This window comes from Nomascus leucogenys, chromosome 3 (assembly GCF_006542625.1).
Source record: "Nomascus leucogenys isolate Asia chromosome 3, Asia_NLE_v1, whole genome shotgun sequence".
Lineage (NCBI taxonomy): Eukaryota > Metazoa > Chordata > Mammalia > Primates > Hylobatidae > Nomascus > Nomascus leucogenys.
In genome coordinates this window covers 96,067,109-96,092,822 of record NC_044383.1, presented here as the reverse complement: position 1 = coordinate 96,092,822, position 25,714 = coordinate 96,067,109, and the positions used below count along the sequence as shown (strand labels likewise).

At 38.0% G+C, this 25,714-nt stretch overlaps 1 protein-coding gene across 1 annotated transcript in view; it reads left to right on the top strand.

The window, feature by feature from the left end:
- The window catches only part of AK9 (adenylate kinase 9), a 216,128-nt gene that overhangs the window by 13,905 nt on the left and 176,509 nt on the right, over window positions 1-25,714 (top strand). Inside the window, exons 2-7 of the mRNA XM_003255556.3 lie at window positions 1,417-1,544; window positions 2,911-2,974; window positions 4,981-5,033; window positions 5,134-5,230; window positions 14,901-15,013; window positions 18,145-18,330. Coding sequence (XP_003255604.1) covers window positions 1,428-1,544; window positions 2,911-2,974; window positions 4,981-5,033; window positions 5,134-5,230; window positions 14,901-15,013; window positions 18,145-18,330 — 630 coding nt within the window. The 5' untranslated portion in view covers window positions 1,417-1,427. The remainder of the gene's footprint in view (window positions 1-1,416; window positions 1,545-2,910; window positions 2,975-4,980; window positions 5,034-5,133; window positions 5,231-14,900; window positions 15,014-18,144; window positions 18,331-25,714) is intronic.

Below are 25,714 nucleotides of genomic sequence, written 5' to 3'. Positions count from 1 at the left end.
TAATAAGCATAGTACCCAATAGGTAGTTTTTTTTATCCTCTCCCTCATCCTACCCTCCACCCTCAAGTAGGCCTTAGTATCAGTTGTTCCCTTCTTTGTATCCTTGTGTACTTGATGTTTAGTTCCCACATATAAGTGAGAACGTGTAGTATTTGGTTTTCTGTTCTTGCATTAGTTTGCTTAGGATAATGGCTTCCAGCTTCATCCATGTTGCTGCAAAGGACATGATCTTATTTTTCATGGCTGCACAGTATTCTGGTATATATGTACCCCATCTTCTTTATCTAGTCTGCCACTGATGGGTATTTAGGTTGATTCCATGTCTTTGCTGTTGTGAGTAGTGTTGTGATGAGCATATGTGTGCATGTGTGCAAAGGACAAGATCTTGTTACTTTTTACTATATAATTTTAACTAAATATTTAATAATACTATTATTTTGCTAATATTTTATTATCTCCATTTTAAAATTGTATTGGATCAAGTAATATTTAGAAGAATATTGTTTTCTTTTTTCTTTTTAATTTTCAACAATTAGGGATTTTAAAAAATACTTTTATCACTATTTTTTACATTATTTTATTGTGATCAAGAGATATGTCTCATGCTATTTTACTGTTTACATAATAGAAATATTCAATGGATATATATAAATATTTTGTGAACATAAATATGTAGTCTACAAGTGCTTGAAAACAAGAGACAGTCTTTGTTCAAAAACAAACTGTTATGACCTTATTTGTTTCTGATTGACTTCAAAAGAGTTGGACTAAGTTGAAAACTGTTCATGTTAAAATACTGAGGACCTGAGCTTCTGTGCCTAGAAATCTGCTTAAGAGCAAATCAAAATAGCAAAAGGTTTCTGAAAACAACTTTAAAATAAATATATGTTCTTACAGATATTTATAAAATATTACAAAAGAAAAAATGTAAAAACTACATTACTTTTGGAAAAGTTTTCTTCATGGAATTAACCAAAGCTTCCTAAAATATGAAAATATGAATCTAATACATTTAGCCAACATTACCTTTTCTATTTCTGGTAAAATTTATACGTGCACCTATGTTGCATGTGCATGTACAACATATTTAACTTTAATTTGGTTTTTAATATAATACACACAAATCTGTGTATTTATACATATATATGTATTTTTTCCTTAAGTTAGTCTTTTAGAAACACTTTGAGCTCTCTTTTATACAACATATAGTTGGATTTTGTTTTTGTCTCAAACTAAGAGCTTACTGTTGGTTTTATAAATGAGTTAAACTTATTTGCAATTACTGAAAAAATTCATGTGTTTAATGGTACAAAATGACTTCTGGGCTAAGAAAATTCACAGGTTATTTCAATTGTTCCTAGTCACCTCCTCCAACCAAATTAAGCAAGTTGACAATCTTACCCTTTTTTATTGTAGTATTTTGTGTCATGACTTCTCAAGAGAAGACAGAAGAGTATCCTTTTGCAGATATATTTGATGAAGATGAAACTGAAAGGAATTTTTTGTTGTCCAAACCTGTTTGCTTTGTTGTATTTGGGAAACCAGTAAGTTATCTCTTATTATTTGGTGTAATTTTTTTTATTTTTAAAATCACAATTTTCTGAGTTACCATATAAAAATAAAAACCACATATTGTGCTCATTTTTTGAGTGTCTGATAAGCTTTCATTATATGACTTAAAATCTGACATAATATTGGTTATAAATTCATAATTATCTCTTGCACCCATGCACACATATGCTCATCGCAACACTACTCACAACAGCAAAGACATGGAATCAACCTAAATGCCCATCAGTGGTAGACTAGATAAAGAAGATGTGGTACATATATACCAGAATACTATGTTATATGTTATAATTGAGAAGGAACCCAGACTATATTTAAATTTGCTTTTATATTATGACGAAATTAACTTACCAAAACACCGCACATGACAACTGTTAGTAGTGTGTGATCTGAGGTTATTTCAGACTTGATTTGCATATGAAACTTCCTTTGCAATTTGTTGTGAGGCTCTCTGGATATGTGAAGATAGGACATCATCAAGATGAGCCAGGAGGTTCTCCTGTTAATATCTGAGATCCTGAGAGGCACCATGCCTCAGGCTTTACCTACAGCGTGTTAGGGGACCTATGTGTTGTTTTTCCACAAAGCAGAAAGAAACAAAAATGGCTGTTATAATAAAGTTTGCTTTTCTAGACATTTCCAGTAAGAAACTCTAGATAAGAGCTACTGACAGCCACTGAGCTGGTTAATTAAAGAGCCTCTCCAAAATAGCAGAGATTAAGAGCTGGATCCCATCCTTGACTTATTTTATGTGGGCCCTGGGACAGGTACCAATAAATGGTTTCAACAACTTTCACTGTATTTCTAAAAACATAGTGGGTTTTAAAAAGTCAACAGTGAAAGCAACCAGACGCAAATGTTACTTCATCAAAATGACCTTTTATCTTTAAAGTATGATACTTTCCAAAGATGTCAGTTAAAAAGGATCTTTTTGCTCATCAAAATTACTAAATGGAAGCCTGTCAAAACATTCATGATTATAAACTTTAGAAAGGAAATAAAATGATGACTTTCCAATATAATCACAATGATTTGTAATCAAAATTATAAAATTTGACAGTTAAAAGAGTGCAATACCATAATGGTATAGCTTCCTGATTTTAGGGCTATGTACTTAATATTAAAAAGTTTATTTATATTACTTTAGGAGATGTGGCATATGCAAGAATTAGTAAAGAAAAACTAAACTATACATATCTAGGGTCTATTCTTCATTTTTATGGGAAAAATTATAACATTGATGTAATAGTAACTAGCAAAAGAATCTTTAAAAATTGCTGTATCTGTTTCACTGGCAAGTAACTGTTCTATTGGGCTTTAAATAACATTTTTCTTTTTAAGGGTGTTGGGAAAACAACATTAGCCCATTACATAACACAGGCATGGAAATGTATTCGTGTTGAAGGTAAATTTTATCTTTTTTCTCTAATATTTTATTATGAAAACTTTCAAATATGCATAAAATGGAGATAATTATACAGTGAATGCCCATATACTCACCATCTAGAGTCTGTGATTAACGTTTTGCTATATTTGCTTTATCACACATTTGTCCACCTATCAACCCAGTGAATATTATCTGCTTGGGTTTTTATTTATATTTAATTAATTAATTAATTTTTATTTTTGTAGAGACATGGTCTTGCTTTGTTGCCCAGTCTGGTTTCAAACTCCTGGGCTCAAACAGTCTTCCCACCTTGGCCTCCCAAAGTGCTGGATTACAGGTGTGAGCCACAACACCCGGCCCAATATTGTTTTTATAACAGCATCATCAATCCAATAATGTTTTGCCCTTTTATTTGTCCTAGTTTTGTTCATAGTATTTATGAAATGTCGTCAACTCTATTCTACTACCTCCAATTCTCTAATTTCGTAATTTAGAACAGTTTGGGATATGGGTGTTTGGGTGTCTTTTTGTGAAAGCTCAAATGAGATGGAACTCTCACCGCTTTTCTTAGGAACATTTTTCAGAACTTAATTGTCTTCAATGATAACTTTTATTTTTTATTTATAAATTTTCTTGCATTCTTTGCAATGTATAAGACAATGGATTGATATCTTTGTATATAAATATTCTTTTAATTAATAAAACTATTTATGCCCTAATAGAAAAATAAGAAAAAGAATGAATAGGCAATTCATAAAAGTAGAAATAAAAATAAACAGTATAAGAAAAAAGAGTTTAACATCATTCTAAGAAATGTTAATTAAAATAACACTGGTCCATATTTGCCTATCAAATTGGCAGTGAATCTTTACAACTACTACAATCACTGTAGGTAAGGATGTTACAAAATGGGCATTCCACATGCTGTTAGTAAAGTTGCAATCTGGTACAATTTTTTGGAGAACAATTTGTAATACGTAACACACACACGCAACTCTAAAAGTTTCTTCTTTCTTTGTTCAAAAAGTTTACTTCTAGGAAATCTTAAAGAATACCATACATCCCATAGAGTATTAATAACTAATGATACAACAACTCTCCTGGGTCCTCCCCTGGGTCATGTCCCTGTCATTCCTATCCCAGGATGTCCTCTGTCAAGGAATGATACATTTCCTCTTTTAAAGGAAACAAATCATTGGAATTTCAGCCTCAAGACCCCTCTTTCTAATCAGTGTTTACCCATTTTAACATTTCTTGATTCATTTCCTTTTACGCCATGTGCAAAACTAGCAGGCTTTGGATGTAATTGTATGGTTATGAAAATCTGGATTAATTAATACCAGTGCATACTTTTGTAACTATACTTAATGATTTAGAAATCACTGTCATATACCCCACCTGATTTCATCCTTACATTCTATTGTACACTACACAGTACATATGCATCCAAGGTGCAGAGGTATTTATGGAGTTAGCTCCCCCAGGATTATTTATTTTTTTATTTTGAGATACGCCCTCACTTTGTCATCCAGGCTGGAGTGCAGTGACATGATCACGGCTCTCTGCAGCCTTGACCTCCTGGGCTCAAGTAATCACCCCGCCTCAGCTTCCTGAGTAGCAGGGACTATAGGCATGCATGCACCATAACACCCTGCTAATTTTTTAACTTTTTGTAGAAATGTAGTCTCCCTATGTTGCCCAGGCTGGTCTCAAACTCCTGAGCTCAAGCAATCCTCCTGCCTTGAACTCCCAAAGTACTGGGATTGCAGACATGAGTCACCATGTTCACTTCTCCAAGATTCTTAAGCTTAGTAAGTGGCAGAGACAAGTTCTCTATGGAAGACATTCTGCTGCTTCTGCTTTGGTTAGGCTTAAGTGACATAATATGCATACATTTGCATTGTAAATTATAAAGTGATGCACAAATGTTAATCTTTGTTACCAGTTACAAGACACTAGAATGTGTTTCTTATTTTGATGATCCTAATATCAGTCTGTATTAATATTTTGAATTCATGTTTTAGCTTTGCCAATTTTAGAAGAACAGATTGCTGCTGAAACCGAATCAGGAGTTATGGTAAACAAACCTAAATTTCAAAGTAACTATGATTACAAAAAAAAGCTCTGTATCATAGATATATTATACAGTAATGTACAATATCTATGCTTGTCCTTAGTTGCAGTCAATGTTGATCAGCGGTCAAAGCATTCCAGATGAACTTGTCATAAAGCTAATGTTGGAGAAGCTCAACTCCCCAGAAGTCTGTCACTTTGGTATGTTTATTTTAATATATTTACAGCCCACAAAGCAGCCTTAAAACTCATGCTTTATCTGAGGCAAAAATAGTTTCTGGAGTTGCCCTTTCTTTTGCCTTAGCACAACAATCTCATTGTCTCTATTCAGTTGAGCAGCTCAGAAGGTTTTATTTGCTTGTTTGTTTTTATTTCTCAGATTGTACATTTGTTTTAAAAATAAGTTTATATGACCCAGTCTTCTTTAACATTGTGTTATCCAATAAAAGCATCAGAAATCTGCTGTGGTCCATCTTGCAGTACTGCTAACTCTGCTGACTGCTTCCTCATACACCTTGGGTTATATCGCTAAGTCCTGACAATGGCTAGGGTTGTCTGCATTAATCCGCACTTAGAAGGCAGGAATGGGAAGTGGAATGCCACTATCTTACTGTTGAGCTCCAGATGTTGTCAGGCTTCAGCCTGCTCATCCAGTCTGCCCTCTGACTCTGGACCTGAAACCTCTCCCAGTACTCAAATGGATGCTGAGCAAGGGCCTTGGATCTAATTTTTCAAAACAAAGACCACTGAAGCTCCAAATGATTAAAAAGAAAAGAGCAAACTCTAATACCTCTGCAAAAGAAGAGGAGAATAATAATGACAAGTTTGGGATAAAATCGTCCACCTGAAATGGATTTACTGAATGAAAAAAGAAAAATTAAGAAAGTTGCTTTATATTCTTAGTAAGTTAGAAGAAGACATTGTAACTATTAATGCAGGAATAAAAATACAGGAAAGTAAAAACCATAACTGCCAAAGCAAATCAATGATGGAAGCAGCAAAAGCAGCCTTGTCAAACTGTATTTACTGGTCTCTATCTATAGACAGAAAGATACCTCTTCACATAGCTCATATGTATAGAGAGATGATACATAGAATGTCCCATAGAATGTCCCATATCCACATATGTAGACAGGTATCTATATGGATATATGGGTTTTTATATATAATACATATATAGAGATTCATATATATGGATTATAAATACATTATAATATAAGTAGATAAGGTTTCTCTGTAAACTATCTACCCATCTATCCACTTACTACCTATTTGTTCAGCAGTGATAAAGAGACTGAACTTGGGCAAAATATCCAGAATATGGAAGGCTGGATAAGTAAAAAGGCAAACAGGAATCACAGAATTCCAAATTACATCAATAAATGACCTCAGAAAACATAGTATTTGAAACAGAAGTATGTATATAGGTAGGTACGTAAATACCTATTTGTTAACCTCACTTACCTCTTGAAAAACTTAAATTGGTTTACATGGCTACAAAAAAGATGACATAAATTATAAGTATTGGCAAAAGGAGAAAGAAAAAAAAACAACATGAAGAAACTCAGTTGTGCCTCTCGTGGTGTTCATAATGTTTTACAATTGTTATTAGGAAATAGTTCAAACAAAAGCAGAGAGATTAGCATAAAGGTCCTTCCACATTACCACTGAGGTTCAGCATATGTCCAAAACTAACTCTAGTCTAATCTCGTTTCATCTACACTTCTACTTACTCCCTTCTCTCAACCTATGTTATTTTGAAGCTAATCCATATCACATCAGTTCATCTGTAAAATGTTCCATTTATATCTCTAAAAGAGAAGGGCTCTTAAACCTATTACACATTACCATTATCACACTTAAAAAATTAATTGTTATTCCTTGATATCATCTACTAGATTTCATTAATTACCTCATAGATATTTTTTAGTTGATTTTTTTTTGAAGCAGGATCTAACCAGGTTTCACATAATGCAAGTGACTAGTATGTCTCAAGTCTCTTTATCTATAAGTTTCCCCTACTTCTTTCTATCTTCTTGTGTCTTCTCTGTTGAAGAAACGGGTCACTTGTCTTGTAGAGTTTCCCACATTCTGGATTTGGCTGATTACATTCCTCAGACCCAAGTACTTCCTGTATGTGGATACTTGCCCTAGGAGCTGGCAGAGGAAAAGTGATATAAATGGTTTCCTGAGTCTGGGGGCCACACCCTCACCATTTGCTTACAAGGCCACTTTCTAGGCATGCACAAACGACCTCATTTAAAGGCTGCAGTGGAGATGGAACCTAAAGTGCCTTCTGCCCGGCCACCCCTTAACCCATCCTGTAGCATCCCCACAGGAATTTTTTTTAGAACCTAGCACTCTGCTCAAGTTCCCAGCAAGCCTTCTCATCCTGATGTTTGCTCTCAACCCGTAGCCTGGTAGAAGGTAGAAGCAAAATTGGAAGTGAAGGGTTTTCAAAACAGGGATATAAACTCGATTAGGTCAATAGATGCAGAAAAGGCCTTCGACAAAATTCAACAGCCCTTCATACTAAAAACTCTCAATAAATTAGGTATTGATGGGATGTATCTAATCATAAGCTATTTATGACAAACCCACAGCCAATATCATACTGAATGGGCAAAAACTGGAAGCATTCCCTTTGAAAACTGGCACAAGACAGGGATGCCCTCTCTCACCACTCCTATTCAACATAGTGTTGGAAGTTCTGGCCAGGGCAATCAGGTAAGAGAAAGAAATAAAGGGTATTTAATTAGGAAAAGAGGAAGTCAAATTGTCCCTGTTTGCAGATGACATGACTGTATATCTAGAAAACCTCATCGTCTCAGCCCAAAATCTCCTTAAGCTGATAAGCAACTTCAGCAAAGTCTCAGGATACAAAATCAATGTGCAAAAATCACAAGCATTCTTATACACCAATAACAGACAAACAGAGAGCCAAATCATGAGTGAACTCTCATTCACAATTGCTTCAAAAAGAATGAAATACCTAGGAATCCAACTTACAAGGGATGTGAAGGACCTCTTCAAGGAGAACTACAAACCACTGCTCAACGAAATAAAAGAGGACACAAACAAATGGGAGAACATTCCATGCTCATGGATAGGAAGAATCAATATTGTGAAAATGGCCATACTGTCCAAGGTGATTTATAGATTCAATGCCATCCCCATCAAGGTACCAAGGACTTTCTTCACAGAATTGGAAAAAACTACTTTAAAGTTCATATGGAACCAAAAAAGAGCGCACATTGCCAAGACAATCCTAAGCCAAAAGAACAAAGTGGGAGGCATCAAGCTACCTGACTTCAAACTATACTACAAGGCTACAGTAACCAAAACAGCATGGTACTGGTATCAAAACAGAGATATAGACCAATGGAACAGAAAAGAGCCCTCAGAAATAATACCACACATCTACAACTATCTGATCTTTGACAAACCTGACAAAAACAAGAAATGGGGAAAGGGTTCCCTATTCAACAAATGGTGCTGGGAAAACTGGCTAGCCATAGGTAGAAAGCTGAAACTGGATCCCTTCCTTACACCTTATACAAAAATTAATTCAAGATGGATTAAAGACTTACATGTTAGACCTAAAACCATATAAACCATAGAAGAAAACCTAGGCAATACCATTCAGGACATAGGCATGGGCAAGGACTTTATGACTAAAACACCAAAAGTAATGGCAACAAAAGCCGAAATTGACAAATGGGATCTAATTAAACTAAAGAGCTTCTGCACAGCAAAAGAAACTACCATCAGAGTGAACAGGCAACCTACAGAATGGGAGAAAATTTTTGCAATCTACCCATCTGACAAAGGGCTAATATCCAGAATCTACAAAGAACTCAAACAAATTTACAAGAAAAAAACAACCCCATCAACAAGTGGGCAAAGGATATGAACAGACACTTCTCAAAAGAAGACATTTATGCAGCCAACAGACACATGAAAAAATGCTCATCATCACTGGCCATCACAGAAATGCAAATCAAAACCACAATGAGATATCATCTCACACCAGTTAGAATGGCAATCATTAAAAAGTCAGGAAACAACAGGTGCTGGAGAGGATGTGGAGAAATAGGAACACTTTTACACTGTTGGTGGCACTGTAAACTAGTTCAACCATTGTGGAAGACAATGTGGCAATTCCTCAAAGATCTAGAACTAGAAATACCGTTTGACTCAGCCATCCCATTACTGGGTATATACTCAAAGGAATATAAATCATGCTGCTGTAAAGACACATGCACACGTATGTTTATTGCGGCACTACTCACAATAGCAAAGACTTGGAACCGACCCAAATGTCCAACAATGATAGACTGGATTAAGAAAATGTGGCACATATACACCATGGAATACTATGCAGCCATAAAAAATGATGAGTTCATGTCCTTTGTAGGGACATGGATGAAGCTGGAAACCATCATTCTCAGCAAACTATTGCAAGGACAAAAAACCAAACACTGCATGTTCTCACTCACAGGTGGGAATTGAACAATGAGAACACTTGGACACAGGAAGGGGAACATCACACACCGGAGCCCATTGTGGGGTTGGGGGAGAGGGGAGGGATAGCATTAGGAGATATACCTAATGTAAATGATGAGTTAATGGGTGCAGCACACCAACATGGCACATGTATACATATGTAACAAACCTGCACATTGTGCACATGTACTCTAGAACTTAAACGTATAATAAAATATATATACATATGTATATATATGTATATATATATAAAAGAAAATGTGGCACATATGCACCATGGAATACTATGCAGCCATAAAAAAGGATGAGTTCATGTCCTTTGTAGGGACATGGATGAAGCTGGAAACCATCATTCTCAGCAAACTATCGCAAGGACAAAAAACCAAACACCGCATGTTCTCACTCATAGGTAGGAATTGAGCAATGAGAACACTTGGACACAGAAAGGGGAACATCACAAGGGGCCTGCTGTGGGATGGGGAGAAGGGGGCAGGAAAGCATTAGGAGATATAGCTAATGTAAATGATGAGTTAATGGGTGCAGCCTACCAACATGGCACATGTATACATATGTAACAAACCTGCACATTGTGCACATGTGCCCCAGAACTTAAAGTATAATTAAAAATAAATAAAACAAAATAAAAAATAAATGACAACTAAAATAGTAACTTCAAAATGAGATTAATGGAATAAAAAAACAAAGAGAATAAAAAAAAAAAAAACTTGAGTGAGGGGCTGAGTGAGGATGGATAATTGATGACTCAAAAATCCCTGAAGAGATATGTGCACTTCCAGGGACATCACACAGCAGAGCATTGCCAAATTCATCTTAATTTTGTTTTATACTAGAGCCCTTTTATAGTTGGTGTTTCCATCACTATTTTAAAAGGGCCTACACGATCTATAATTATCTTTTCATTCGCAATCTATTGTGTTGTTTTGGCCCTTAACCAAAATCAGCTTCTTGGAGCTATATCCTTACCCCAGAGTAACAGATAGAGTCAATATGTGGCAACCTAAAAGCTCCTCACTGCTCCCTGCTTCTAGATTCTGGAAAATCTCGTTTTCCCCAGTGAATGAATAGCCCCAGTCTGGGCATTCCCGCCCCGAGTGTATCTTTATGAATAGTCTTGCAAGTCATTAGTCACCAGTGTGTCCACTCATATCAGCCTGGCCTGAGGTCAGATGGGTAGCAGGGATGGCTGGACACAAGGCTACATCAGCCTGGCCAGAGGTCAGATGGGTAGCAGGGATGGCTGGACACAAAGCTACCTGATGTCTCTGAATCTGTCATCACTTCAATCTGAAAGCAGTAGCCTGCCATCTTCATTTGTATGGAAATAGAAAATGCCTTCTTCCCACTGTGCCAAGAAATGGTGGCAAAGTGATGGTATGGGCCTGGTACAAGTCAGTTTCCTCTGGGTAGTGGTCTGGACAGTCTTACAGTTTCTCATTGGTTGGGCTAATGAAAGCTGGGCAATGGCCTACAAAACACCTACTCTGCCTATGATAGAACATGCAATGTCTCCCAGCAAGGACTGGCTTGGGGTGTGCCACTCCTCCATCTTTAGCATGGGAGGGCAAGGGCTTGGCCTCAAGGACATGTGGGGTGGGAGTGAGGAGTTCTTCATCTATGCTTTTATCCTCACATGTCTCTAGAATTGGAAAGGTTGACAGTGGGCTCAGTAGTTCTGGTATGTTCAGCAAGCAGTGTGTCCCTGGGATCTTCCAGAATTGGGACTAGAGGACTAAGTTATGCCACTTTACATCCGCAATGGTGAGACAAACTTAGATGACATAACAGTCTATCCCACACCTCCTCCCATAGATACACCCCTAGGCTCTGGAATGATAATACTAGACATCTCTTAGAGGGTAGAGCCCCAAAATTCATAGCTCAGAACATTTAGGCAGCCCAAACAATGGCCCTTCAAGAGAGAGCTAGATCCATGGAAATTACTTATTCTTCTGCCACTTCCATCAGTAAAGAGACCAAGTATGAACATCATTCCAATACATGTACACCAGAAGTTCAGCATTCCTGCAAACAGTTGCACGTGGAATGCCTGATAAGCTCTCCAGGCAGTGGCAGTGGCAGTGGCTGTAGGAACAGGAAGGTTTTGGCAAGCACAGCAGAGTGCCAAGCATCTTTCTGTGATCCACTTGTGATACACAGATGTTGGGAAGTATTACCAGCATAGGGAATGGCAGGGAGATATTGTTGCTTTTGCTTACAAGGCAAGGGCAAGGACTCTGGAGATACTCTGGAGATAGATGGTCTCTGGAACTGTCTAACTTGGAAGAGTTAGCTGGGCAAGGTCTGAGTTCCATCCAGAGCTAGGCATGCAGTCCCTTTCAGTGTAATACTTACCATCACAATGTGTCAGACCAGGAGTTAATGCCAGCCATCGTGTCCCAGAGGAGATACTGGTCAAAGTCTTCAAAACCAGTTCAAACATGTTGTTAATCAAGTGGAAGCTAGACTCACAACAAGAGCAAAGATGCCAAACCAAGTGAGGGTGGTGTGAAGCCAGAAAAACAGAAAGCAGAGAACAAGAAGAGGCAGGTAGAGAAAGATCTGGCCCCATTCTTGAGACAGCGCAGGCAGTGTCTACATTTTTTCACGGATGTACTGAGCTAATTTAATGAACCTCCAATAGGATAGATGCCTTGGCGATACCACGCTACGTTTAAGACAATAGCTGGAGCATGTAAGTCAGTCAGATTGGACACTAAGGATTATAGCAAGACAAGAGGGAATCATAACTATAGTTCATATATCCAAAACCAAGATGACAAGGTCATCCTTTCTGCCTTTTTAAGTTAAATTAGGTAGGATTGCTTCTCTGGATAGAGCCCAACACACTGTTAGCAGAAAGTAAAGTGACCAAAAAAGCTTAGGAGAAATTGTTTATGCCTAAGCATTTAATTAGATTTTGAATTAGCGTGATGGTTCTTGGTCTTCTTTTTTTTTTTTTTTTTTTTTGAGACAGAGTCTCGCTCTTTCGCCCAGGCTGGAGTGCAGTGGCGTGATCTAGGCTCACTGCAACCTCTGCCTCCCGGGTTCAAGCGATTCTCCTGCCTCAGCCTTCCTAGTAGCTGGGATTACGGGCACCCACCACCACGATTGGCTAATTTTTGTATTTTTTTTTTAGTAGAGATGAGGTTTCATCATGTTGGCCAGGCTGGTCTTGAATGCCTGACCTTGTGATCCGCCCTCCTTGGCCTCCGAAAGTGCTGGGATTATAGGCATGAGCCACCGCACCTGGCCTGGTCTTCTTTTTTAAAAATAAAAGATTGTGGCCTGGCGTGGTGGCTCACGCCTGTAATCCCAGCACTTTGGGAGGCTGAGGCGGGCGGATCACGAGGTCAGGAGATCGAGACCATCCTGGCCAACATGGTGAAACCCTGTCTTTACTAAAAATACAAAAATTAGCCGGGCGTGGTAGCATGCGCCTGTAGTCCCAGCTACTCAGGAGGCTGAGGCAGGAGAATCACTTGAACCCTGGAGGCAGAGGTTGCCGTGAGCTGAGACTGCACCACTGCCCTCCAGCCTGGGCGACAGAACAAGATTCTGTCTCAAAATAAATAAATAAATAAATAAAAATAAAAGATTGTGATGAGCATGTACACACATTCATTCACTCATCTATCAACACGTGCTTGGTAACTCATCTATCAACAGGTGCTGGTAACTTTTTTTATTTGCTATTCTAGGCATTGCATTAAGGTAGTGGTTCTCAAACTTTTGGGGCACAAGACTCCCGTACACTCATAAGAATTGTTGAGGCTCCATAAGAGGTTGTGCTTACACGGGCTATATGTATTTATATTTACCATATTAGAAATTAAAACAGACTTTAAGAAATATCTGTTTAGAAATCATAAAACCATGACTTGTTAACATAAATTGCATATTTTATGAAAGATAATTTTTCAAAACAAAAAATTAGAAGAGTGGCATTGCTTTACATTTTCACAATCTCTTCAATGTCCAACTTAAGAGAAAGCTGGATTCTCACACCTGCTTCTGCTCAATCTGTTGCAATATATTGCTTTCGCTGAAGTACATGAAGAAAATGTAGTTTCACACAGATACATTCTTGGAAAGGGAGGAGTATTTTAATAGCCTTTGGAATAATTGTGGATATTCTTGATTCTACATCAAAATCCAACAGATGGAAGTTTCCTGAAGGTTGGTTGCATTGTGGAATCTGAAACTGTATCAGTGAACTTTTCAAAACTTATTTACATTAAAATCCATTGGTCTATCTTGCACTTGGAATGAGCCTATAACCCATGCCTAATTTTTGTGGCACCATGCATTGGTCATTTGGAAAATGTTGGTTCACTGAGTTATACAGATCTTGCAAATGTTGACACATTTTACTATACAGTATCAAAAAATCACATTTGTTAATGTCACCACCAATCTCATCAAGAAAAGCCCATTATTAAGCTTGTGGTGTTGGATGTAAGTTTTTCAAAATTCAGATTTTCACTTGACTATTATAACTGGCAACAAATACTATCAGTTTTTGTCCTTGCAGTGACAGGGTCATTCCATTCACTTTTCATAAGATTTCTGCCAAATACCCAGGGCTGAATAAACATAGTTTGTCTGTTGTTCTTCCAAGAAAAGATGTAGAAAAACAAGCTGAAAGCTTTTAATTCCCTCTGAAGGAATTGAGACTTTATTAATAATAGTTTCTTGAGCAAGACAGTAATATAATTAAACAAATATATTAAGGAAATTAATATGATGATGGTAAACAGGGTGAATTTCAGTGAGAAGATTGAGATTTCTGGGTGGGGATACAAGCCAATAACTGCGCTAAACCAAAATCATATTGGCTGTTTAAAAAACAGAAAATTATAGTGTGTCCATGGGTGTTTTATTACTCTCATAACTTATAAAACATTATATACATGTGTTCTACTATATTATGAAATATTAATATGAGAAAGAAAATAAATATGGCATGCAACCCCTATAATATACCTTTACCATTCATATGAGTAAACTTTACTAACATGAGTTAAAATAATTGCTAGCATGAAATTTCCTTCCTTAGGCACCTCATCTGTCTAAAATAAATTGACTTGGAGTTTTCAAAAATGTCTTCTTCTAGCCCAGTGATTTCTTTATCTTCAGAAAAACATTATTCATAGTTACACTTCATGTGGCAATAACCTTAAGTGTTAATTTAAAATTTTTGACAGATGACTTTATGATAGATGAGGATAAAGTAATATAATATAGTAAATATATATAATATAGTAAATATATATAATATAATAAATCCATGCCCTCATATGTTGATAATTTTATAAAAGTTTTAAAATTATATTTTACTTTACAGGTTATATTATCACTGAAATACCATCACTTTCACAGGATGCCATGACTACCTTACAGCAAATAGAATTAATTAAAAACTTAAATTTGAAACCTGATGTTATAATCAATATAAAGGTAAGGATATTAATTGTTTTGCTAGTAGAGTAAACCATTCTTTTTGATAGTAGTTACATTCAAGGAATGCTTTAAACATTTTTAGGTAGTTATGGGGATAGTAACTTATGCATCAATCACAGGAACTGCGTCATACTTTCTCATAGTTCTGTGCTGTTGCTCCTACAGCTCCATCCACATGAGATACCTTCTTGCCTCATCACCAGCCTTCATCATAGTCATCCTTTGAAAGTCAGTTAAGACATCATCTCTTTAGAACTTTCCCTGACAACTACCCCATTCCACCACCTCTCTTTCTCTCTCTCCCTTCCACACCTTACTTATCATAAGAGAGTTAAATCCTTCTCTGATGACCATTCATGGTGCTCTCCGCTCCCTATCATGTTACTCACCTTACTGTATTATAATTATCCATTTTCCTCCTAGACTCTGTCTTACTTGAAGGTAGGAACCACGTCTTGCTCATATAAACATCAACCAGTATACTATATGGTACCTAGTGGCACCTAGTAAGTTTACTAATAAAATGAAAGAATAGACACATAACATGAATGTATGAATGTTAAAGAACACTACTACATTAACTACAAGTTAAGGCTGGGTCTTGTTCTTAATTCTCTCTTTTATTATTAGAATTTGGTAAATCACATCTAGAAGTCGATTTCCTTTCTACAAAAATGACAATAGCTGCCTCATGGGGTTGTGATAAGAATTTAGTAAGGTGGTGTATTCTTGTTTATGTCAAAATGAATGATAAGCTTTTGTATCCATACTCTGCCAGGGTTTATGACAGCTCAAATAAACTAGATGGTTTTCAGCTCAGATGCTGGGACCCAGTGGAGTGTCAGGGTCAGCTGTGAGAGAGAGGTGGCCTTGCAGTGCTGAGTGTGGTGTAATTTGCAGCCCCAGCCACCACTCATGGCCAGGGGTCAATCACAATTGTGAGTGAACTTGAGAATGTCACACATGTGAATGTGGACATAACAGAGAGATCTCATTCAACTGAAACCGCATATAAAAACTAAGCCGAGGAAAAGACAGATTCAATAGAAAATTAAGATCTAATTGAGAGAGAGCACACAGATGTATAGGCCAGAAGACCCTAAATGCTTACTGAGTTTGGGTCATAAATTTGGTTCTAGGTTTGATGAACTAAAGTAAAAGGGTAAATGTGACCAGTTATAAAATTCACATTATCCATGAGAAGACAAGCCATTCCTCAGGCAAAACAAGACTGCCACTGAGAATGAGAGAAATACCTTAGATGGGTCTTAATATAAGAGACTGCTTAATGTAGTGAATAAAGTCCTTAACCCCATTCATGTTATAAGTGTGATCATGAAGTGTCCTATGGCAGTTTCTACAGGGTAACCACAGTATCATCAGAGGGCTTAATGTGAGACAGAATTCAGTGCAACACACACTTTTTGGATAGTTGGCCTTATTTGGGGAATAAGCCTGGAATTTCTAGAGCAGAAGCTCTTAGCCCGAGATCCATAAATCCCTAAGCATTCATGAACCTCTTGAAATTACATGTAAAACTTTATGCATATGTGAATTTTTCTCATGCAAAAATCTGTGGCTTTCACCATAGTCTAAAGGATTCTGTGCTACCAAAAACCTGGTTAAAGGCTAGCAATCTACTAGAGCAGTAGTTATCAGAGAGTGGTCCCAGAGCCAACAGCACCCAGAAGTTGGTAGAAATGCAAATTCTCAGGCCCTACCCCAACTAAGAACCAGAATCTGTCAGCTGGAGCCCAGCTATTGGTGTTGCAAAGCCCTCCAGGTGACACTGAGCACTTCTGCTCTGAGTCATATCCTTCAGACTCACACTTTCATTAGTCTCTTCCTGCAAATGAGAACGGGAGACAGCTGAAGGAGATAGTCCTTGTCAAGGTCCTAGAAGGTGGATATCCTGGGTTGTAAAACATGTTTTAAAAAATTACCTGAGTAGGTTGAAATTCTTTTTGTGAAAAATTAGGAAGCCTAACAAAAGTCTTACCTCAGTAATTACCCATCCCATCTCCACCTAGAGATGGCATGAAGAAATCAGAAAATGAGCAATGAAGGTTCCAACGTTCCTGGCTTCCTTTGTTTCTCAATGTGTGGTACATGAATTGCCAGCATCAGAATCACTGAGGATGCTTGTTGAAGAATCTAAGCCTCACTCCAAACTTAATAAATGACAAGAGGAGCTGCAATTGATTTAACAAGCTCCCCAGATAGAGTTACATGCTCATATATCAGAATCACTGCCTCAGAAAACCATCCAGATTTTTTTTTTATCCTGAAAAACATTCAGAGCACAATTTACAGCCTCAAACCATCATTATCATTAATAATGCACCATAGACCATGGACTACAATCGGAAGGCTTGGTTCCAAGTTGCCGTTCCTCCATGTGACATTGTAACCTGAGATTGGTCTCTTAGTCTGCCATAGCTGTACTTCTGTGATCTGAAGGATGGCTTTAATCATAATTTGGATTGCTTATCTTACACGGTTAGTTGAGAATTCAGTAAAATCGCACATGTGAAAGCACTTCGGAACAAGAAACCTACTTATAGACTTTGGTTTTGGCTTTTTTTACTACCTGGATTCAGTTTTCTCATTTACAAAATATAAATGTTATACTAGAACAGATGGTCTTTCAGGTCCCATTTATAACTGGCATTGTATAAAATACCTCACCCATAAAGCTGTGATAGTAAATATTACAAATAAACAATATATTTATTGGAAATATGTGGCTATTCCCCCCATTTTGCTCCATTCTTAAACTCTTCAAGCTAATCATAGAATTCTGTGTACCTTTGCAGAGTTAACTGATTTTCTATTCCATTTCTCTACTTTTTCTACTTTTCCAATCCTCTTTTCTCATCTTAAGACTTATAATACTTTTTCACCTATATTAATTTTGGACAAATAAAAACATGTAGCACAAAATTAGTGTCTGAGCCTCTCTTGGCATGTAATGAAACCTGATGCAAAATCCCAGTCACAATATTGCATTTGCTCAGGTTTTAAAGGAATTTTTTGGTTTATGTACTGTACAATATATTCAATAAATACACATGGAATTAAAAGCATATTCAAAATGTTTTAAGTGATTTAATAATGTTGTTTCTTAGTGTCCTGACTATGATTTGTGCCAGAGAATTTCTGGGCAAAGACAGCACAATAATACGGGATACATATACAGTAGAGACCAGTGGGATCCTGAAGTCATTGAGAATCATAGGAAAAAGAAGAAAGAAGCCCAAAAGGACGGAAAAGGAGAAGAGGAAGAAGAGGACGAAGAGCAAGAAGAAGAAGAGGTAATATCTTAATAGGTAACTACCATACACTACACTTTTAAAAATTGCTATAATTAAGGTAAATGATGGTATAGGTAATAGGAAATAGCAGATGCTATACATTTTCTTTACATTTTTATTGAGTTTGGAGGAAATAAGCAAAAATCTTTCATGTTTTCAAGGATTATGAGATCATAATCTTGAGGTCAAGTTTAGCCTTCCTGTCAGCATAGACGTGTCTCTACATTTCTGATGTTCTGACAGCTAGTGTGCTTCATTTCATAACGATGGAGTTATTGGTCACCTACTACCTGTCAAGCACTAGGCAAGGTACAATAAGAAGTTAGAGCATTTCTTAGTCTATTTTCTGTTACCTACAGCAGAATACCTGAAACTGGGTAATTTATAAAGAATGACTTTTTTTTTTTCTTTAAGCTTCCTGCGTTTTTTTTTTTTTTTGAGATTTTCTCTTTTTTTAATTTTTATTATTATACTTTAGGTTTTAGGGTACATGTGCACAACGTGCAGGTTTGTTACATATGTATCCATGTGCCATGTTGGTTTGCTGCACCCATTAACTCGTCATTTAGCATTAGCTATATCTCCTAATGCTGTCCCTCCCCTCTCCCCCCACCCCACAACAGTCCCCGGAGTGTGATGTTCCCCTTCCTGTGTCCATGAGTTCTCATTGTTCAGTTCCCACCCATGAGTGAGAACATGCGGTGTTTGGTTTTTTGTCCTTGCGATAGTTTACTGAGAATGATGTTTTCCAGTTTCATCCATGTCCCTACAAAGGACATGAACTCATCATTCTTTATGGCTGCATAGTATTCCATGGTGTATATGTGCCACATTTTCTTAATCCAGTCTATCCTTGTTGGACATTTGGGTTGGTTCCAAGTCTTTGCTGTTGTGAATAGTGCCGCAACAAACATACGTGTGCATGTGCCTTTACAGCAGCATGATTTATAGTCCTTTGGGTATATACCCAGTAATGGGATGGCTGGGTCAAATGGTATTTCTACTTCCAGATCCCTGAGGAATCGCCACACTGACTTCCACAATGGTTGAACTAGTTTACAGTGCCACCAACAGTGTAAAAGTGTTCCTATTTCTCCACATCCTCTCCAGCACCTGTTGTTTCCTGACTTTTTAATGATCACCATTCTAACTGGTGTGACATGGTATCTCATTGTGGTTTTCATTTGCATTTCTGTGATGGCCAGTGATGATGAGCATTTTTTCATGTGTCTGCTGGCTGCATAAATGTCTTCTTTTGAGAAGTGTCTGTTCATGTCCTTCGCCCACTTTTTGATGGGGTTGTTTGTTTTTTTCTTGTAAATTTGTTTGAGTTCATTGTAGATCCTGGATATTAGCCCTTTGTCAGATGAGTAGGTTGCAAAAATTTTCTCCCATTCTGTAGGTTGCCTGTTCACTCTGATGGTAGTTTCTTTTGCTGTGCAGGAGCTCTTTAGTTTAATTAGATCCCATTTGTCCATTTTGGCTTTTGTTGCCATTACTTTTGGTGTTTTAGACATGAAGTCCTTGCCCACGCCTATGTCCTGAATGGTATATATTGCCTAGGCTTTCTTCTAGGGTTTTTATGGTTTTAGGTCTAACATTTAAGTCTTTAATCCATCTTGAATTAATTTTTGTATAAGGTGTAAGGAAGGGATCCAGTTTCAGCTTTCTACATATGGCTAGCCAGTTTTCCGAGCACCATTTATTAAATAGGGAATCCTTTCCCCATTGCTTGTTTTTGTCAGGTTCGTCAAAGATCAGATAGTTGTAGAAATGTGGCATCATTTCTGAGGGCTCTGTTCTGTTCCATTGATATATGTCTCTGTTGTGGTACCAGTACCATGCTGTTTTGGTCACTGTAGCCTTGTAGTATAGTTTGAAGTCAGGTAGCGTGATGCCTCCAGCTTTGTTCTTTTGGCTTAGGATTGACTTGGCAATGCGGGCTCTTTTTTGGTTCCATATGAACTTTAAAATAGTTTTTTCCAATTCTGTGAAGAAAGTCATTGGTAGCTTGATGGGGATGGCATTGAATCTATAAATTACCTTGGACAGTATGGCCATTTTCATGATATTGATGCTTCCAATATCATGGAATGTTCTTCCATTTGTTTATATCTTCTTTTATTTCATTGAGCAGTGGTTTGTAGTTCTCCTTGAAGAGGTCCTTCACATCCCTTGTAAGTTGGATTCCTAGGTATTTTATTCTCTTTGAAGCAATTGTGAATGGGAGTTCACTCATGATTTGGCTCTCCGTTTGTCTGTGATTGGTGTACAAGAATGCTTGTGATTTTTGTACATTGATTTTTGTACATTGATTTTTGTATCCTGAGACTTTGCTGAAGTTGCTAATCAGCTTAAGGAGATTTTGGGCTGAGATAATGGGGTTTTCTAGATATACAATCATGTCATCTGTAAACAGGGACAATTTGACTTCCTCTTTTCCTAATTGAATACCCTTTATTTCCTTCTCCTGCCTGATTGCTCTGGCCAGAACTTCCAGCACTATGTTGAATAGGAGTGGTGAGAGAGGGCATCCCTGTCTTGTGCCAGTTTTCAAAGGGAATGCTTCCAGTTTTTGCCCATTCAGTATGATATTGGCTGTGGGTTTCTCATAGATAGCTCTTATTATTTTGAGATATGTCCCATCAATACCTAATTTATTGAGAGTTTTTAGCATGAAGGGCTGTTGAATTTTGTCGAAGGCCTTTTCTGCATCTATTGAGATAATCATGTGCTTTTTGTCTTTGGTTCTGTTTATATGCTGGATTACATTTATTGATTTGCGTATGTTGAACCAGCCTTGCATCCCAGGGATGAAGCCCACTTGATCATGGTGTATAAGCTTTTTGATGTGCTGCTGGATTCGGTTTGCCAGTATTTTATTGAGGATTTTTGCATCAATGTTCATCAAGGATATTGGTCTGAAATTCTCTTTTTTGGTTATATCTCTGCCAGTCTTTGGTATCAGGACGATGCTGGCTTCATAAAATGTGTTAGGGAGGATTCCCTCTTTTTCTATCGATTGGAATAGTTTCAGAAGGAATGGTACCAGTTCCTCCTTGTACCTCTGGTAGAATTCAGCTGTGAATCCATCAGGTCCTGGACTCTTTTTGGTTGGTAAGCTATTGATTATTGCCACAATTTCAGAGCCTGTTATTGGTCTATTCAGAGATTCAACTTCTTCCTGGTTTAGTCTTGGGAGGGTGTATTTGTTGAGCAATTTATCCATTTCTTCTAGATTTTCTAGTTTATTTGCGTAGAGGTGTTTGTACTATTCTCTGATGGTAGATTGTATTTCTGTGGGATCGGTGGTGATAACCCCTTTTTCATTTTTTATTGCATCTATTTGATTCTTCTCTCTTTTCCTCTTTATTAGTCTTGCTAGCGTTCTATCAATTTTGTTGATCTTTTCGAAAAACCAGCTCCTGGATTCATTAATTTTTTGAAGGGTTTTTTGTGTCTTTATTTCCTTCAGTTCTGCTCTGATTTTAGTTATTTCTAGCCTTCTGCTAGCTTTTGAATGTGTTTGCTCTTGCTTTTCTAGTTCTTTTAATTGTGATGTTAGGGTGTCAATTTTGGATCTTTCCTGCTTTCTCTTGTGGGCATTTAGTGCTATAAATTTCCCTCTACACACTGCTTTGAATGTGTCCCAGAGATTCTGGTATGTTGTGTCTTTGTTCTCGTTGGTTTCAAAGAACATCTTTATTTCTGCCTTCATTTCATTATGTACCCAGTAGTCATTCAGGAGCAGGTTGTTCAGTTTCCATGTAGTTGAGTGGTTTTGAGTGAGTTTCTTAATCCTGAGTTCTAGTTTGATTGCACTGTGGTCTGAGAGACAGTTTGTTATAATTTCTGTTCTTTTACATTTGCTGAGGAGAGCTTTACTTCCAACTATGTGGTCAATTTTGCAATAGGTGTTGTGTGGTGCTGAAAAAAATGTATATTCTGTTGATTTGGGGTGGAGAGTTCTGTAGATGTCTATTAGGTCCACTTTCTGCAGAGCTGAGTTGAATTCCTGGATATCCTTGTTAACTTTCTGTCTCGTTGATCTGTCTAATGCTGACAGTGGGGTGTTAAAATCTCCCATTATTATTGTGTGGGAGTTTAAGTCCCTTTGTAGGTCACTCAGGACTTGCTTTATGAATCTGGGTGCTCCTGTGTTGGGTGCATATATATTTAGGATAGTTAGCTCTTCCTGTTGAATTGATCCCTTTACCGTTATGTAATGGCCTTCTTTGTCTCTTTTGATCTTTGTTGGTTTAAAGTCTATTTTATCAGAGACTAGGATTGCAACCCCTGCCTTTTTTTGTTTTCCATTTGCTTGATAGATCTTCCTCCATCCCTTTATTTTGAGTCTATGTATGTCTCTGCACGTGAGATGGGTTTCCTGAATACAGCACACTGATGGGTCCTGACTCCTTATCCAGTTTGCCAGTCTGTGTCTTTTGATTGGAGCATTTAGCCCATTTACATTTAACGTTAATATTGTTATGTGTGAATCTGATCCTGTCATTATGATGTTAGTTGGTTATTTTGCTCGTTAGTTGATGCAGTTTCTTCCTAGCCTCGATGGTCTTTACAATTTGGCATGTTTTTGCAGTGGCTGGTACTGGTTGTTCCTTTCCATGTTTAGTGCTTCCTTCAGGAGCTCTTTTAGGGCAGGCCTGGTGGTGACAAAATCACTCAGCGTTTGCTTGTCTGTGAAGTATTTTATTTCTCCTTCACTTATGAAGCTTAGTTTGGCTGGATATGAAATTCTGGGTTGAAAATTCTTTTCTTTAAGAATGTTGAATATCGGCCCCCACTCTCTTCTGGCTTGTAGAGTTTCTGCCGAGAGATCAGCTGTTAGTCTGATGGGCTTCCCTTTGTGGGTAACCCGACCTTTCTGTCTGGCTGCCCTTAACATTTTTTCCTTCATTTCAACTTTGGTGAATCTGACAGTTATGTGTCTTGGAGTTGCTCTTCTCGAGGAGTATCTTTGTGGCGTTCTCTGTATTTCCTGAATCTGAATGTTGGCCTGCCTTGCTAGATTGGGGAAGTTCTCCTGGATAATATCTTGCAGAGTGTTTTCCAACTTGGTTCCATTCTCCCCGTCATTTTCAGGTACACCAATCAGACGTAGGTTTGGTCTTTTCACATAGTCCCAAATTTCTTGGAGGCTTTGTTCGTTTCTTTTTATTCTTTTTTCTCTAAACTTCCCTTCTTGCTTCATTTCATTCATTTCATCTTCCATCAGCAATACCCTTTCTTCCAGTTGATCACATCTGCTACTGAGGCTTCTGCAATCTTCATGTAGTTCTCGAAACTTGGCTTTCAGCTCCATCAGCTCCTTTAAGCCCTTCTCTCCATTGGTTATTCTAGATATCCATTCTTCTAATTTTTTTTCAAAGTTTTTAACTTCTTTGCTATTGTTTTGAATTTCCTCCCGTAGCTCAGAGTAGTTTGATCGTCTGAAGCCTTCTTCTCTCAACTCGTCAAAGTCATCCTCTATCCAGCTTTGTTCCATTGCTGGTGAGGAACTGCGTTCCTTTGGAGGAGGAGAGGTGCTCTGCTTTTTAGAGTTTCCAGCTTTTCTGCTCTGTTTTTTCCCCATCTTTGTGGTTTTATCTACTTTTGGTCTTTGATGATGGTGATGTACACATGGGTTTTTGGTGTGGATGTCCTTTCTGTTTGTTAGTTCTCCTTCTACCGGACAGGACCCTCAGCTGCAGGTCTGTTGGAGTTTACTAGAGGTCCACTCCAGACCCTGTTTGGCTGGGGGTCAGCAGCGGTGGCTGCAGAACAGCGGATTTTCGTGAGATCACAAATTCAGCTATCTGATAGTTCCTCTGGAAGTTTTGTCTCAGAGGAGTACCCGCCCAAGTGAGGTGTCAGTCTGTCCCTACTGGGGGGGTGCCTCCCAGTTAGGCTGCTCAGGGGTGAGGGACCCACTTTAGGAGGCAGTCTGTCCAGTCTCAGATCTCCAGCTGCATGCTGGGAGAACCACTACTCTCTTCAAAGCTGTCAGTCAGACAGGGACATTTAATTCTGAGGAGGTTCCTGCTGACTTATTGTTTGTCTGTGCCCTGCCCCCAGAGGTGGAGCCTACAGAGGCAGGCAGGCCTCCTTGAGCTGTGGTGGGCTCCACCCAGTTCGAGCTTCCTGGCTGCTTTGTTTACCTAAGCAAGCCTGGGCAATGGTGGGCGCCCCTCCCCCAGCCTCACTGCCACCTTGCAGCTTGATCTCAGACTGCTGTGCTAGCAATCAGCGAGACTCCATGGGCATAGGACCCTCCAAGCCAGGTGCGGGACACAATCTCCTAGTGTGCCGTTTTCCAGGCCCGTTGGGAAAGCGCAGTATTGGGGTGGGACTGACCCGATATTCCAGGTGCCGTCTGTTACCCCTTTCTTTGACTAGGAAAGGGAACTCCCTGACCCCTTGCGCTTCCCGAGTGAGGCAATGCCTTGCCCTGCTTCGGCTCGCGCACAGTGCGCTTCACGGACTGTCCTGCACCCACTGTTTGGCACTGCCTAGTGAGATGAAACTGGTACCTCAAGCAGAAATGCAGAAATCACCCGTCTTCTGTGTCGCTCAGGCTGGGAGCTGGAGACCGGAGCTGTTCCTATTCGGCCATCTTGGCTCCACCTCGTATACCAGCTTTGTGCTTTTTAAAAGCAAAAAGAAACAAGTGAAAGTCATTTGAATAGTGTATTTTATTTAATTGAATATATCCAAAAATTTTATTTCAACTTAGTCAACATAAACAAGTGAAAGTCATTTGAATAATATATTTTATTTAATTAAATATATCAACAAATTTTCTTTCAGCTTATAATCAACATAAACATTCTGAGAATGACATATTCTATTTTCATCTAAGTTTTTGAAATCTGGTATGTATTTTGCATTTACAGCACATTCCAATCACACTTGCCACATTTCAAGTGTGCAGTGGGGAGTTGTGGCTAATAACTTCCATGCTGGATAGACTAAGTCTAACCCCTTGCTCTGTTTTATTTTCCTCATAGCACTTATCACTTTCTGAAATTATGTTACTTTTTTTACTTGCTTATTATCTGTCTGCCCCACTGAATGAAAACTCTATGCAGCAGGGACTGTCTCCAGTGCCTGATAGTGGGTACTTAATGTGAAGATGTGTAATGGCTGAATGAATGAATGCCAGAGTGCTAGCAAAGCCCTCTACTAGAGAGAGAAGAATAGTAGCTTCTTTTGGAAAAGACGTGTATTGAGCCACTTTGAAATGTATAACCTTTGGTCCAGTAATTCTACTTGTAGGAACTATTCTAAGGGAAAATATTAGCCATATAAAGATTTATCTATGAAGCTACTTACTGCAACATTATTTGTAATTGTGAAAAGCCTGAAACATTGTTGTCCAACTATA